Genomic DNA, 18,118 nt, shown 5'->3' with positions numbered 1-18,118 from the left:
ATTCATACGCCCTCAACACTACCGCCGTAACTAGGTCGTACTGACTTGCTCGCTCATCACTCATTGAATTATAAGCTACACCAGCCTTCCCCTTAAACTTAGACACGGCTAACAATGTCCACTTAGACTGCGGCCAATTTAGCTGCTTAGCGGCTCGTTTAAAAAGTTGGAAGAACATATCTACCTCCTGGTCATCAAATACAGGCACTGATCTATAAACCTGCTTCTCGCTAACTTCTTCAGTATTCAATTTTAACTCATGTTCCACTTTTAATTTTGGTAACTGGAATTATCTATCCCTATCTCTCTCTTCTCTCTCTCTCTCTCTCTCTTCTCTCTCTCTATCTAATGCACGTTCTTCTCTTTCGTACTCAAGCTTTTTTTAAAAGCTAATTGTTGTTCCACACTTAACTCATTTATCTCTATCTCTGGAACAATCTCACTGTCTTCCATAACAGACCTATCACCAAAAACTTCCTGGATAATAATTGTCCTTATATCACCTAAGGTTTTAGCTGATATTAAATCAATTTCTCGCTCACCCGCGATTTCAACTAATTCGGCCTTACGTGCTCGCTTAATCTCCACTACACTGAGCGTAGGCCTATCCAGCAAATTCTTATCCATGTTTAGATATGACGCACTTATTATTAATTAATTTTCTAGTGAACAACGTTGCTACTTCTAGTTAATTTGTAAAAATAATTTATAAAGCCCCCATTTACAAACAATACTTTTTTAAATATGCATGTCCCGTTTCAGATCTGGGACGAGCGCCCCAATTTTCACTCCTGTCACGGGGATCCTATAATACCCGTAACTGAATAAAACACGATTATCCAAATATCTCTCCTAACGCTATATCTATTAGATCTCTCTGTTAACGGGCAGTTATACCCGCGTGGCTCGTCTCTAGGTATGAACAGAGATAAGATCCTATATAAAGTATATATAATATAGTACGTTTAGTTCACTAGAAAACACAACAAAAACACAATACACTTTGGAATCTGTATTAATCTACGCTGACAAATGTACTGCCGCAGTAGTTAATTAACAACAACAAATAGTAACAACCCAGAACTGATCACTTAATTAGTTAATCACTAGGTGTCTAGTTTATACAATATTCTAATCACTTCACCGTGACACAACACCCACACGTGTGATAATTGAGAAACGCTTCCAGGGGAACTTAATTAATAAAGGAATTACAACTCTATTCCTAACTGGTTAATTTTTAAATAACACTTGTCTACTCATTCAGTAACCTTGTAATACAGAATTAATACGGGTACCTATCACAATAAAGACAATAACCTACAGTTCACCTAGGTCCTCTAGGATGACTAGTTAAGCTTTATATATATTAGAACAGTGAGCCTACAGTATACTGCGTCAGATTACCGGCAGCACCGTCTAAATAATATTGGTATAATACAGTATTAAAATAGTTAAAGTCACATCAATCACATCAAGGTTATACAACAGAGCAGAAATAATATATTTTCTAGTCCGGACGGATAACGTTCCTCCTGGAAACCTTCCTATGTTTCTCCCTGATATCTCTAAAACCCTAGCTTTTTATTATAAAATCCCAGTATCGCCTGGGGGTACAACGCGGCACCGAATACCTACAAGTGATATTTCCACAGCGACCAAGACGACAATTTTCCTTAGATGGCCAGACTTGCTGACGCCTAGTCGCCAAAATCACGGTCGTAAGAACCGCACTCGCGGAGGTATTACGTAACTACTGGCCACATGGCCTCCGCATCTGGGCTGGGTGTGTATTAGGCACAGCTCGACCACGGTCGCGCGGAGGTATTACGTAACAAAGTGCCCATCTGGGCTTAAGTGCATATTGGAACTGCACACGGCCCTCTAAAACAATTAATATCGCCACAGGCGAAAACAAAATTAAGAGCATGTTCCGTCACACACACCCACCTCAAAAAGGATATTTCCTCTACTCTAGGATTAGGGAAATATACTACATTAAAACAAAATGTGCGTTAACCGACGCATCCGGGCATTTATAACATATAGTAATAAGATGACTACCAGTAATCACACTGAGTCTCTGAGTCCCTGGTATACAATAAAATATATAAAAACAAAACAGAAATCAAGAACGTCAACACATTATCACAACGTTCAACTTCAGGACAGGGCATCAGCGATTACATTGGATGTGCCCTTGATATGTTCAATGGTAATTGGGAATTCCTGCAGAAGAAGACTCCATCTCAAAACTCTCTGGTTGGTGGCTTTCATTCTGTGAATGAAGGTAAGCGGATTATGATCAGTAAAGACCACCACTTGATACACTGCCGATTTCACGTAGATCTGAAAATGCTTCAGAGCTTGTACCATGGCCAAAGCTTCCTTCTCTATAGTGGAATAGTTCACCTGGTGTTTGTCGAACTTTTTGGAGAAGAAACTTACAGGATGGTCCAGTCCATTTTCGTCTTCCTGGAACAGCACAGCTCTAGCTCCCACGTCACTGGTATCCACAGCTAGCTTGAAAGGCATTCGGTAGTCTGGTGCTGCCATCACGGGACACGAGGAGCGCATCAGCTTGAGGCGGTTGAATGACTTCTCACATTCATCTGACCACTGGAACTTCGTTTCCTTCTTTAGCAGTGTCGCACGTTTTCCAGGTTTTCTCCGATAGGCATGCTGTCGAATCGGTGTAGCGTTGGGTTCCAAGCGGACATCCTGGCTTAAGGTATTGGTAACCGTTGGAAGGTCCTGACAAATGGAAACACTGTCTTGTTTCAACGTAGTCAACTTTGCTCGCTGGGGGCTCAAGTCTGCTAGAATCTGGCCGTTGGCCAACTTGATCTCCGCAGTCTTGACGTCATCACAGGAAATTGAGTGTCTCTCAATTTGGACAGGTAACTCTGGAACTATCGGCAGTCTGTCAAAATAACCTGTTAGCAAATTGATGTGACAATACCTACTTTTCCTAACCCTATCAGGAGTGTTTATCACATACCCTGTCTCATTAACCCGTTTGTGCACAACATAGGGCCCGAAATACCTGTTCTGCAATGAACCCCGTTTAATGGGAAGGTACAGCAGCACCTTATCCCCTGGTTTAAATTCCCGACTCTTAGCCTTCCTACCAAACACTGAGTTTATTTTACTCTGAGCATGGTTCGGTTGCTTCCTAGCTAGTTCGGTCGCCGGCAACCTCCTATCTCTACCTCTCTTATTCATTAATACTCCCTTGTCCATATCATAACCTGACTTCTGAGCCTCCATCTCACCCTCTGTTAACAATGTAGTGCGAGCTGCCAACAAATTTGGATCAGCCCCCTGCTCTAGAACTAACTCTTGTCTATTACAAGGTAAGGCCCCTCTATCAAACACGACTGGTTCATTTACCCTCTGCGGGAGGTCAACAGGTTCCACGCCATTTGGTTCGTCAGTTGACTTATCTACCATTTTACACATAACCTCATCCACTCCAATTTCATGGCTCACACACGTATCAGACAAATCACAAATATCCTCTAGGTATTGTGTTACCCTTCTGGCCATAGCCTTAGTCTTTACACACGCGGGATATCTAATCTCATCAACCTCACACTCTTCTATTGGTAAAGGACTGTCTTTAATTAACAATTGGTCACATTTCAGCTGACAACACTGACTAGTCAAATCGTTACCCAACAAAACTCCTATGTTTTCAACAGGCAAGTCCTTCACAACACCCATAACGACTGGTCCCATCACAAACTTCGAACACAAGAAAACGTTATGTAACCGGACAACCATTTTTTCTCCAGTAACCGAGGTTAAAGCCAAACTATGTCCTGTATCTGAATTATCAATACCAGCTAAACACTCTGACGTTATCAGTGACTGACTACACCCGGTATCTCGATAGATTGATATTGCCTTAGGACTCAATTCTTGTTTCACATCACAAACCATACCAGTGGACACATACGGGTTTACTTTCTCTGCCATGGGACTAACCATTAACTCTCTCGCTAACAGAGCTGACCTCACTAAACCGACGACGTGCGCATTATCGCGTTTCCTTTTAAAACAGTCCCCGACAAGATGGTTATCCTTTTCACAGTAACTGCAATGTGGGCGAAAAGTTCGTGCATTGGCTGATAATGCAGGCCTATCCTTACTTTGCCCACCAGGTACATTCCTTGCCTGACTAGCTGACCAACTAGATGACTCTCCCCGATAGTTACTTATCACCCTGTTGTACAGCGCTACCCTGTACTGCCTGAGCTTTGTGTATTAACACGTAATCATCTGCCACTATGCCTGTCTCCTCTATCTTTTTGACATCACGATCCTCTAAATGAATACGTAAGCTAACTCGTCATCCATTTTTAATGTCCTGTAAGATCAACAACTCCCGTAACTCGGTATATGACTCTACCTGATGAGACACCACCCATTTATCAAACATCCCTGTCTTCTTAGCCACAAACTCACTATAAGACTGACCTTGCGTTTTTCTCAACTCGCTATACCGTAAACGATAATCCTCAGGTCGTAATTCATACGCCCTCAACACTACCGCCGTAACTAGGTCGTACTGACTTGCTCGCTCATCACTCATTGAATTATAAGCTACACCAGCCTTCCCCTTAAACTTAGACACGGCTAACAATGTCCACTTAGACTGCGGCCAATTTAGCTGCTTAGCGGCTCGTTTAAAAAGTTGGAAGAACATATCTACCTCCTGGTCATCAAATACAGGCACTGATCTATAAACCTGCTTCTCGCTAACTTCTTCAGTATTCAATTTTAACTCATGTTCCACTTTTAATTTTGGTAACTGGAATTATCTATCCCTATCTCTCTCTTCTCTCTCTCTCTCTCTCCCTCCCTCTCTCTCTTCTCTATCTAATGCACGTTCTTCTCTTTCTCTCTCTTTCTCTTCTCTATCTTCTCTATCTCTACCTCTCTCTTCTCTATCTCTATCTTCTTTCTCTCTCTCTCTGATATTAAATCAATTTCTCGCTCACCCGCGATTTCAACTAATTCGGCCTTACGTGCTCGCTTAATCTCCACTACACTGAGCGTAGGCCTATCCAGCAAATTCTTATCCATGTTTAGATATGACGCACTTATTATTAATTAATTTTCTAGTGAACAACGTTGCTACTTCTAGTTAATTTGTAAAAATAATTTATAAAGCCCCCATTTACAAACAATACTTTTTTAAATATGCATGTCCCGTTTCAGATCTGGGACGAGCGCCCCAATTTTCACTCCTGTCACGGGGATCCTATAATACCCGTAACTGAATAAAACACGATTATCCAAATATCTCTCCTAACGCTATATCTATTAGATCTCTCTGTTAACGGGCAGTTATACCCGCGTGGCTCGTCTCTAGGTATGAACAGAGATAAGATCCTATATAAAGTATATATAATATAGCACGTTTAGTTCACTAGAAAACACAACAAAAACACAATACACTTTGGAATCTGTATTAATCTACGCTGACAAATGTACTGCCGCAGTAGTTAATTAACAACAACAAATAGTAACAACCCAGAACTGATCACTTAATTAGTTAATCACTAGGTGTCTAGTTTATACAATATTCTAATCACTTCACCGTGACACAACACCCACACGTGTGATAATTGAGAAACGCTTCCAGGGGAACTTAATTAATAAAGGAATTACAACTCTATTCCTAACTGGTTAATTTTTAATTAACCCTTATCTACTCATTCAGTAACCTTGTAATACAGAATTAATACGGGTACCTATCACAATAAAGACAATAACCTACAGTTTACCTAAGTCCTCTAGGATGACTGGTTAAGCTTTATATATATTAGAACAGTGAGCCTACAGTATACTGCGTCAGATTACCGGCAGCACCGTCTAAATAATATTGGTATAATACAGTATTAAAATATTTAAAGTCACATCGATCACATCAAGGTTATACAACAGAGCAGAAATAATATATTTACCAGTCCGGACGGACAACGTTCCCCCTGGAAGCCTTCCTATGTTTCTCCCTGAAATCTCTAAAAACCCTAGCTATTTATTATAAAATCCCAGTATCGCCTGGGGGTACAACGCGGCACCGAATACCTACAAGTGATATTTCCACAGCGCCCATGACGACATTTTTCCTTAGATGGCCAGACTTTCTGACGCCTAGTCGCCAAAATCACGGTCGTAAGAACCGCACTCGCGGAGGTATTACGTAACTACTGGCCACATGGCCTCCGCACCTGGGCTGGGTGTGTAATAGGCACAGCTCGACCACGGTCGCGCGGAGGTATTACGTAACAAAGTGCCCACCTGGGCTTAAGTGCATATTGGAATTGCACACGGCCCTCTAAAACAATTAATATCGCCACAGGCGAAAACAAAATTAAGAGCATGTACCGTCACAATGTTATATGGTGAATATGGAAGAACACCTCTATCTCTGAAAATACATATAAGAATAATGTGCTTTTGGGCACGGTTGTTAACAGCTAAAAGTCTAAAACCATCTTTAAACACTTACCAAATAATGTATTACGATTTTATTGAATTCTGTACTCACTATAAATGGATAATTAACATCAGAGATCTATTTTACCAGCTTGGATTGAATAATGTTTGGGATTAGCAGTAATTTAAATCAGTGGAGTGGTTAAAAAGAGTTGTGAAGAGAAGACTGTCTGATCAGTATCTACATGTACAAACATGGAGAAATGACATCTTTACGACCAGCAAAGGAACGACTTATAGAATATTTGAAGAGAAATTGGAACCAGAATCATATTTTAACATTCTGGATAAAATAACGTACACATAATTTTTTCGATTTAGAATTTCAAATCACTTTTTACCAGTTGAAAAGGGGAGGTGGACAAACATTTTATATGAAAATAGAAACCGCACGCTTTGTAATAGCAATATTGTTGGAGATGAATTTCATTATCTATTTATATGCACAAAATTTAGGCAAGAAAGACTAAAATATCTTAACAATTACTATATAAATAGACCAAACATATACAAATTCCAGCAACTCTTCAGCTCAAAACGTATTGGTGTTCTTAAAAAAATTGTGTTAGTTTATACCAATTATTAACAAGTAATTTTGTGCTTCTTGACTTATGCGTAATTTTAACTGTTTTTAATATTTAGCTGCTCATCTGTTTGTATCGTGGTCTTTGAAATCATCTTGACAATTTGTATGTTTATTATTATTTATGTTCCTCTGATGCCACCGAATGGGGGCCATGAGAGTAAATAAAGTTCTGTTCGGTTCTGTTTTGCGTATATGGATTTTGCTATATGGTATTTAACCCGGAGTATTCTGCATATAGAAGATTTCCCATACCAAAAACGAATTTTCGTTTGGGATGGTCGCCCTTTTTCTGTGTGTGTGTACGAGTTTGGCCTAATGTCTTTACCGCGGCGTCAAGAATTATTTCTTTTAAAGCCGCGGTTGCTGCGTCAACGCGTGCTTGTATGTCGACAGAATCGTTGTTAAGTATTAAGAACATATTTTCAAGTTTGTCTCTATTGATATTAATTTTGATTTCCATAGCTTTGTGAGGTTCCCATTTTTGTATGTTTATGCGTGTTAATGATGGCATGTCATCGGTAGTGTTGTGCACACCTGTTGTCGGTGTATTACTAATGCTAAGAGTTACAGGGCAATGATTCACGAATGTCTGAGAAAAGTGAATAATATTCATGTATCTGAAAACTGTTCGCGAATTACAATATGTGATACGTGCCGATGATATAATTTGCCAGACTATAATCTTTGGTCGTAACCTTTCCGATATGTTGAGGGGCGAGACGTAGCCCAGTGGTAAAGCGCTCGCTTGATGCGCAGTCGGTTTGGGATCGATCCACTTCAGTGGGCTCATTGGGCTATTTCTCGCTCCAGCCAGTGTACCACGACTGATACACCGTGGTATGTGCTATCCTGTCTGTGGGATAGTGCATATAAAAGATCCATTGCTGCTAATCGAAAAGAGTAGCCCATGAAGTGGCGACAGCGGGTTTCCTCCCTCAATATATGTGTGGTCCTTAACCATATGTCCGACGCCATATAACCGTAAATAAAATGTGTTGAGTACGTCGTTATATAAAACATTTCCATTTCCATTTATTTCCGATATGTTAGTCACTTCCATAAGTTCCAAATAAACCGTTTAGGATATAAAGGTTATGTGATTTACATATATTCAGCACCTTAATGCCATGACTATTAATTTTTCCTTTATCCTGACTTAAAATATGTTGAAAAACATTTTTTTTTATTTACAAAGAAATGTTTTTAAAAATTTGGTATGGTTTTAAAACATAACATGTTATTATACGAATTTTAACTTTGTTCAATATTGAGTCGCATTATAATTTATCGGTTCCTTTTCAACAGCAAATGGTCTGTAAGTTAGACACCAAAGAGCTATGGTGTTCCAAAGCATCCCATTTTACCAGTTAAAATAAAACCCTTTTTGAAAAATAAATCTGGAAGTAAAGAAATCTATAAACTACTGAACGACACGAACATACTTCCTACTTTGCAGATTAAATACTCTGCTGAAGGATTTGCTTTTTCCCATTCAGAGTGGGCGAAGTATTATAGCCTGCCATTTAAGATTTTGAAAGACCCAACACTGTTATGGTTCCAATACCAAATCCTACATAGAATTACAGCAACGAATACTCTCTTACATAAAATAAAATATGTTGATTCAAATCTCTGCAACTTCTGTCATCGCCAGCCAGAAACATCGGATCTCTTGTTTTATGCTTGCTCCAAAGTTGTCGAACTCTGGAATCTTATAGAATAGTGGTTGCAACAAACAGATGAAGACTTCCAGTTTTACAAAACTGTGATTTTATTTTGTAATATAAATAAGGAAAACAATTTCGTAAATTGGTTAATTATAAATGTAAAGTATTATATTTACAAAACAAAATTACAGAACACCACACTCAATAAAACTGGCTTGAAACATTATATTGAAGATAAGCTATTATTAGAAAAATATATGTATTACAAGAATTGTTTACATAAAGAATTCGACGAAAACTGGGAATGTTGGTTAACATTTTTGGAAAATATTTAAATGGCCAGCCTTTGTTTTTATATAAAAAAAAGACTATGGTTGTTTGTTTTACAATGTTGCTGGTTTGGAGGAAATACTTATTTCAGCTTTCTCCCCTTTCTCTCCTTGCTCCTATGGTATATTCTGTGTATAATTGATATGTACGGTAATTATTCGGGGCCCCAACCCTGACATTATCTATTGTTTTTCTGGGACAATAAACATTTATTTAAAAAAAAAAAAAAAAATCGCTATGACGTGTCGTAAAACGATTATAATTCTTTTCTGTTTTTCTTCTTTATTCTGACATTTGCCATTGCCGATTATCTATAATGGTTATTTGCCTAGAGCTGAAGATAAATATAGACGTTTGTCATTGCCGATTATCTATAATGGTTATTTGCCTAGAGCTGACGATAAATATAGACGTTAGCAGGATAAAAATACAAATGTACATATTTTATTAATGTGGTTTCTTTTTTCATAGGGTATTGAAATAGAAGTTAGATTTATCATTTATATTGGCCAACTTTGGATTGGAAAAAAACGGATAGTAGCTGATCCAGTCAGTAAGTTTATTCCCTCAATGAAAGGGATGTTCCAGAATTGATAACGTGGGGGCCGGGGGCGGAGCGGGGGTGTCCAGGGGAAGGAAGGGAGGGAGGCAACAGTTATCAGTTTATATCTGGTTCGTCTCTTGTCTTTCTTCGCCGTGCTAGCTAAATTTATTTATAAATCGTTATTTGAAGTCTTTTCTTGCTCCTTATTTTGTTCTTGGTAATTTTGTTTTTATTAATATTTTAAATTTGTTTCTCTATACTGAATTAATTTTAAAACAATTGTTGTTAGAAGGGTTGTTTACTTTAGGTTAGTAGGTATCAAATTCGGAAATGTTAGAAGAATAATTAAATGAAATTAAAAAAAAAAATAAAAAATTATTTAACAACGCACTCAACACATTTTATTTACGGTTATATGGCGTCAGACATATGGTTAAGAACCACACAGATATTGAGAGTGGAAACCTGCTGTCGCCACTATCGTGTCATTCTAGATTGAATAACATTTGCCTTTGTTCAATCATGACCGTTTTTGACGATGGTGTTTGGATTCACCTGCGAAAACTGTCCGCTTGGGATTCCGTGCCTTACTACACCAGCTTCGCCGAGAACACTACTCGCCGACTTGCCACTGGTTTACAAAATGGCTGTTATATTGCACTCAACACATTTTATTTACGGTTATATGACGTCAGACATATTGTTAAGAACCACACAGATATTGAGAGAGGAAACCCGCTGTCGCCACTTCATGGGCTACTCTTTTCGATTAGCAGCATATAACAGACAGGGTAGTACATACCACGGCCTTTGATATACCAGTAGTGGTGCACTGGCTGGAACGAGAAATAGCACAATGAGCCCACCGACGGGGATCGATCCCAGACCGACCGCGCATCGAGCGAGCACTTTACCACTGGGCTACATCCCGCCCCTGAAATTACGAATGAAAATTACAAAATGAGGACAAATTAAAAGAAAAAGAAAACTGACAAATAACGAGAAAATAATTAAAATAACAAAAATAAAATAATTAAGAATTGAACGTTATATTTTTGACGTTCTCGCGCCGATAAACAAAACTGTTTTACACACTGTATGAATGGCGTTGCGCGTTAGCGCGAAGCCGTTCATACATAAGTCTGTAAAACGTCAAAAATATATCATTCAATTCTTATAATTCCAAATGCATTAATATTGCCATTATTTAAAACTATTTTTTAAAAACCCAATCGAACTCTATTCAACAATGATTTACAACTGTATCAATACTCAAATAAGGGAATTCCCTTAGACAGTTGCATTCGGTTTTTTCCGTCAAATCTCCGATTCATTAAAATGATTTACATAAGGTTTTATCAATTTTAATTTTCTGAATCAAATATGCATAAAAAGTTATAAAATTTAAAATAACTGAATATCAACTGATAACGCAAACAATTGTTTTTTCTTCAAAAATATCAAACGATAATTAAATTAATAATTAAGAATTGAACGATCTACATACTTAAATGGAAGATTTGTTGTAAAGCGGTCAGAGTATGAAATTTGAAGAAATTAACATAAGGGAGAGTGTCAAATTATTTAGAAGATTTATCAACTGCTATATTAAAATTGCAGTTAGCAAAAGTTGAATTAGTGAAAAGTGAACGCGAAGTCTGACTTGAAAGGGATACAGTGATTTCAGTGTTACTGTGTGTATGGATTTCAGAGGAAGTTTGTGATTGTGATATTATTCTCGGAAAGGACAGGTCGCGTTATTGTGCACGAAGGCGTATGCGTTTTTGCGCGTGTAAAAGTTATGACAGTCTCTGTGACAAACAAGACAGCTGTGACGTTAGTGTGGGAATGACTCATCATTATGTTTTATATTTTATACATAGCTATTATATATGTTTGTTTTTATTGGAAGCATTCAGATGTATATATATATAATTTATGTCCCGAGTGAAATAATTTCCACTTATCACTCGCTATAGCTCGTGACAAGTGAAAATTATTTCACTCGGGACATAACTTTGATAATAACTGGTGACTCGTTTATTATCATATATATATATATATATATATATATATATATATATATATATATATATATATATATATATATATATATATATATATATATATGTACTCTTTAACAAAGACACGGTGAGGTTGCGAACAAGCTTCATGCTATCAAGCCAGTCTTGGGAGAGTGGCAGTCCTCCTACAGACAGTGCAGGAAGGATGAAATAGTCTTGTGTCGTGCCCGCATCGGTCACACTTACTTAACCCATTCATTTATCTTGAAGAAAGATGCTCCACCTCAGTGTGAGCACTGCCAGTGTCTTCTGACTGTGCGACACATCTTGGTGGAGTGTAAAGCTGTATCCTAACCGGCCGCGCGCGACGCGAGCGATTATTTTAGAAATCATTGATTTCAATTGCCGTATCCTAACCGCACACGTGCGACACGACATATAAATCTGTCGCGTCGCGCGCGTGCAGTTAGGATGCTTCAATTGAAATCAGTGGTTTAAAAAAAAAATCGATCGCTTCTCTCGCGTCACACGCGGCCGGTTAGGATGCACCTTAAAGGGACATTCCTGAGGTTGCTGCAATTGTTAAGATGTTATCGACTAAAAAAGACCTTTTAACGATTGTAATTACATATCAAATATATTTTTCTGCATAAAATATTAGTGGCTGTATATTAAACATGTTTCTGATCGTTATACTATTTGTACTAGGTTAAATTTCATTTTATTTCCTAAAATATATTGTTTCGTACGTACGAAATTATTGAAGACAAAATCCAGTTTGGGCTTATTACAAATATTAAGACGACCAGAAACACATTGAAGGTACAGACACTGATATTCTAAACAAGAAAATATATTTAATATGTAAGTTTAATCGTAGAAATATTTAATTTTTCGGAAATATCTTACAATGCAGCAAACTCAGGAATGTCCCTTTAAGCAGTTGTCAGCAACTCGAAAAGATATATTTGGACAAAGAAATGTGATGGAATCCTTTCGATTCCATCCAGAACTTTTATTGCAGTTTTTACGGGATACTGAATTTTATTCTAAATTTTAATTATATCTATCTGTGATATTTGTATTTTTACACAGTCCTTTACACTGTATTTTTATTGACCTGTTAAATTTTTATATTGATGTTGATCATCACTTTAGTTTTGCATTAACCATAGTTTGACACCCAATAGCCGATGTATTTTTCGTGCTGGGGTGTCGTTAAACATTCATTCATTCATTCATTCATTCATTCTTTAACAAAGACAGGAGTGCACACACCATGGACTTTGATATCCCTTTAAGGGGCATTGGTATAATACTGACAGATCTGAATCCTATGATCCATTACACCTGGGACAAGTACTCTACATATACTTCTGAGCTATATCCCAACTCCAATATAGGAAGAGCGGGTAAAATCACCCGCACGAGACAGAGATTAGTTGATATTAAGACAATTGAGATAGTATGCATTCATGAATCACTGTGATACCATGTGTTTGTGGAAAAAAAGAATTTTCTACCCCACCGGTAGTATATGTCATAAGCACAACCTTTAGTTGTCAACTCACATAAACAATGAGTAAAGACAATTTTCATCCACAAGGTGAAAAAAAAACATATACACGGTCGAAACAAAGTATGGCATCAGAAATAAATGTTTGTCAATCATACGTCATATTGAACAATAGCCTGAAAATGTCCACCTTGAAACGTTCTGAAATCCCCAAGAGTCCTTTAACGTCAAAACCATGATGGACCAAATGCTGTGCCAGAATGATATAAAGTTATTTCAAAACTAATGCCCAGGCAAAGGTATATCAAAAGATGTGATATGTAGATAACAAAAGCTGGAGCACAAGGAATATTGCTAAACTTAAAGGGAAACCCGACTATTGAAAAACTGAAGTTGTCCCTTTTGTTATACACACTGTGGGTGTCTCGCAGAGAGAACGCAGGAATCCTATTGTCTGCCATGGGTCAGTTCAGACTCTGTGTGATGTGTGTATTCCTTTAAGTTGGTTGTATGCGGTACCCCTTAATGTTTGAGCATAAACAGTTTTGGACCCTGGGGTTATATGTTGAGGCGGGGTGTCAACACAGAGTCCAAGTTTGCGTTTCATGCGACATTTCAGACTGTGCTGTATACATTGTTTATTTTAAGCTAGTTTTATCTCGTACCAAACATTTTAAAGTATAGGCAAATTGCACTTATGGGTCAGCTAGGACCAAATTGGCATAGCCCAGACAGTGTTATTTACTTTTTTACTGAACGTTGATTTTATCTCAAACTTCCAAGTATAACCCAATTTGGGGTCACATTTTTGGCGTGTGGGTCCTTGTGCACTCTAACGTGTCTTTTACATGTGGGCCCATGTTCAGGTTTGTAATGTGTAATATTTGGAATTGGTTTTGATTGTTTAAGTATGACCCGTTTTGGAGGCCATATTGTGGGTCCCCATATATGCAGGGTGTAGTCACCAGCAGAAATCACTGTGCATCTTATGCCACTACCTGAATGTCGATATACTCAGATATTGGTACATGTACCTTGTTCGTTTTGAGTTCAAGGGTCTGGGCTTTGGTCTATACAGATTACTTTGGAGAATGTAGTCAGTTTGAATCTGTATGCATACATGTATATAGATAGATGTCTGGAACTGATTTGGTACCTTCGGTAGTTTTTGCATTTTCAATTCTGGGCCCGGTAACACAAAGCACTCGTAAAACTTACGTCAGACGTACGCCACACATTATGTATGGTGTACGTCTGTCATAGGTGTTACATGTCCGACGAAAGACCGAAATGGACCGAAAGGGACCGACGAAACACCAAAAGGGACCGAAAGGGACCGACGAAACACCGAAATGGACCAATATGGGACCTAAATGGACAGAAATGGGACAGAAACAGAACGAATTGTGACCGAAACGGATCGAAATGGACCATAAATAACCGAAATGGGCCAAAATAACATTGCAATGAGACTTTAAAAATCATAACGGAGTTGGTAGTACAGCTTAACTTTTACCCAGAAGTGTAATTCCATACTATGCAATTACTGTATTGTAATACATTAATATTATGCAAACAATTAACATTGTATAGCTCAGATTGCATATTTCAGACGTTTTGACAGCTGTAAGTGACACGCACGCACACAATAAATGCACACAATAGACATGAATTTTGGATATTGGTAGGACATGTGTTGAAGCCCAAAATGTCCGAACTGCCCAAGATGTCCCATTTGGTATTGGTAGGACATGTGTTGAAGCCCAAGATTTTTCATTTCCGTGTATTTTGTGTATTTGACAGACGGAAAAAGCAAGGCATTAATACAAAGATTCACGCAGACAAACATATACAATCAACACACAGACAGGAACATGTGATATTGCTAAAATATCTTCGAGACAAAATACATCATTAAAAATGTCAAATTATGTCAGGAATCCCTTTTTGTCATGGCTATATTTGATATAAATTCTGGATACACTACATGAACAGTTTGTGATAGGGCCCACTGGCATAACCATCATATTTAAGCACTATTATATTAAACGAACTTGATGTTTTCTGATCTCTTTGTTTTTGTATCCCACGACGCTTTGGTGGTGATTTAAAAACAAAACAAAATAATATTTATCTCGCTAGGTGCACCCGACAGTTAAAAAAAACTATTAGATTCTGTTCTGTAATGCCGATTATAACTTATAATATGTAGCAAACAGCGTCGGTGATATAAAAAAGATCAATGCAGCCATTAAAACACCAACAATACCACATACAAGTATTAAAGAAAGCTTAAACCCTTTTTGAACAGGCAATACAATACTGCGTCTATACTATTATGGAACATTCATTGTCGTCAAATTCCTGATATGGAGAATTAGCAAAAATACACAGAGACAGATATATGTGAACTTTTGGACTTTCTTTCTGTTGATAACTTGTATTTCGAATTACGGGATAAGACTTTTAAACAGGAACGTTTCCTCCATAGGCACCAACTGTGTCACATTACTTGCCTCTTTCTTTCTCTCTCTATGAATATGAATCGAAATTTCTAATTAATTTGATTAAATCAAAACAAAATGAATCTGGCTATGTTGATCTTATATCATTTAAAATTGGATGCCAAAATAACATGCCGCTATTACCTTACATTTATTTAAACACCTGAGCCCGGTAACATAAAGCACATGTAACACGGTCCGACGAAAGACCGAGATGGACCGAAAGACCGAGATGGACCGAAAGGGACCGACGAAACACCGAAAAGGACTGAAATGGACCGACGAAACACCGAAAAGGATTGAAATGGAGCGAAGTAACACCGAAATGGACAAAATTTGTATCCAGAAGTTGTAATATCCCCTTCTTCGAGTCTTTTAATATCGTTTATTAAACAAAAATTATATATATATGTATATGTGTATATGTGTGCGTGCGTGTGTGTGTGTGTGTGTGTGTGTGTGTGTGTGTACATTGGTGTTTCCCCCAGACTGGTTAGAGGGGCAGGGTGCTGGAATATAGGGACAGGGTGGTGATCTCAAGAGGCATGGTGCTGATCAATAATGGCAAGGTTCCATTTCAGACTTCTCAAACACGAATTTTAATAAAATATACAAATACGCGTGTATTTTATGATTTATATTTCACGTAAATTATTACCTCAACACTAAAAGTATAACGAAGCTTAATTACAAGAACAAGTGTGCAGGGAACGAGCCGGATAGTCTTAAAACTGAGTCAGTGTCGGGCAGAAAAACTAAAGTGTTTTAACGTCAGCATGGCGCCAGTCAGTCGAGGCAGTGGTCGGGAACTAAAGTGGCAGCAGGGCGTCACGGTAAACAACTAAAGGGGCAGCAGGGCGTCACGGTAAACAACTAAAGGGGCAGCAGGGCGTCACGGTAAACAACTAAAGGGGCAGCAGGTCGTCACGGTAAACAACTGAAGGGGCAGCAGGGCGTCACGGTAAACAACTAAAGGGGTAGCAGCGTGTTTGCGTGCGTGTGCGTGCGCCCCTCCCCCTTTTGTTTTGGTACCTTTCTACGCCCGTGAATAATAATAATAACCCAAATGATCGTCCGAGGATGCGGTGAGTGGTGGGGTCGTTACTTTAAAGAAAACTGACCTTAAAAAACAAAATCTTACTTAATGGATTTTGCTTGCAGCGACCTGAATTCCTGCTGTTTGGCCAGACACAGTTGTGCGTGGCGTTGTCGAACAGTGTGCCAGCGCGGCACTTGAACGGGTACGCCTTGCCGCTGTGACACACCAGATAACTTGAGCAGTCCCAGGGGATATCACGCGCATGCGTGCTGTCCTCGTTGCACAGCCAATCGAGCGCCAGGAGGTCCCAGGGCAGCCCGGCCATGACGGAGAGGATGTGTTGCGTGATCAGCGTCAGGCATAGCACATACCAGCTGGTTAAAGTCATTTCCCGGCAGGCTTCAGATACACATTGGTCACAGGGTTACCACAGAGCTAGCCTGGAAGAAAAACAAAACAGCAACATAAATATCATGTCATAATAAATGTATATTTCATTGTTCATTTCAACATATTTTCGTGCTTAAATCCAATTACGGTTTAAGCACGCTCTCCTGGGCACACACACACACACACACACACACACACACACACACACACACACACACACACACACACCTCAGCTATATGGGCTGTCTGTCCAGGACAGTGGGTTAGTTGTTAAATGTTAGTGGTTAGTGGTGTATAATATATTTTCAAAGCATAGTCTTTCAAATCATATCATATCGTGCGAGTGCGAATAATGTTTACATGCTCATATACCACTAGAGTTTCGAGCATGTCCGTCCCGGGGCCTGTCTCTGGATAGCCAGGGGCTTGTCCCGGGACAGAAAACAATTTAAGGGGACAATTTTGAAATTTACATCTAAAAATTAAATAGTGGGCCTTTAAAATTTTGATGCGCATCTCTAATAAATATAATTAATAAAGAAAATTCTACTTATTAAATTTTGTCGCTAGATTAGATCGGGCGGTCAAAAAGAAATTAGATAAGATCGGTGGCCTGACTATGGATGGGGGGGGGGGGGGGGAGGGGTTAGAGTTGAAAATGGGCAGAATTTTGAATATAGCAATTAGTTAAAAAGTTATCATATCGTATCAAATTTTATTACATACCTATTCAATCTTAATATAATGATAAAGACATTTTTAAACCGTGTGATAAATTTATCTGGACCGGAAATGGTAAATGGGGAATTCCCTTTTCATTTTGTCTTCAGTCAGCACCTTCTTGTTACTGATATCATGTATGATTTACAAATTACGTGACATCGTATTTGAAACATTACACAAGATTGCCACAAAGTATGATTCTTAACGTTATGTAAATCCATGAAAGTAGGATTGGTTATGGATTTACGAAAATCTAGTTATGACGTTAAATTAAATTAAATTATG

General features: G+C 38.3%; 1 protein-coding gene across 3 annotated transcripts in view; it reads right to left on the bottom strand.

Moving 5' to 3' along the window:
• LOC121367600 overlaps positions 1–18,118 on the bottom strand; it is a 43,571-nt gene that overhangs the window by 11,152 nt on the left and 14,301 nt on the right. For all 3 annotated transcript variants that reach the window (XM_041491877.1, XM_041491895.1, XM_041491886.1), the window contains exon 2: positions 16,823–17,160. In XM_041491877.1, the coding sequence (XP_041347811.1) occupies positions 16,823–17,108 (286 nt within the window). In that variant the 5' untranslated portion in view covers positions 17,109–17,160. The remainder of the gene's footprint in view (positions 1–16,822; positions 17,161–18,118) is intronic.

This window comes from Gigantopelta aegis, chromosome 1 (assembly GCF_016097555.1).
Source record: "Gigantopelta aegis isolate Gae_Host chromosome 1, Gae_host_genome, whole genome shotgun sequence".
NCBI classification, from domain to species: domain Eukaryota; kingdom Metazoa; phylum Mollusca; class Gastropoda; order Neomphalida; family Peltospiridae; genus Gigantopelta; species Gigantopelta aegis.
This window is presented reverse-complemented; position numbering and strand designations above follow the sequence as displayed.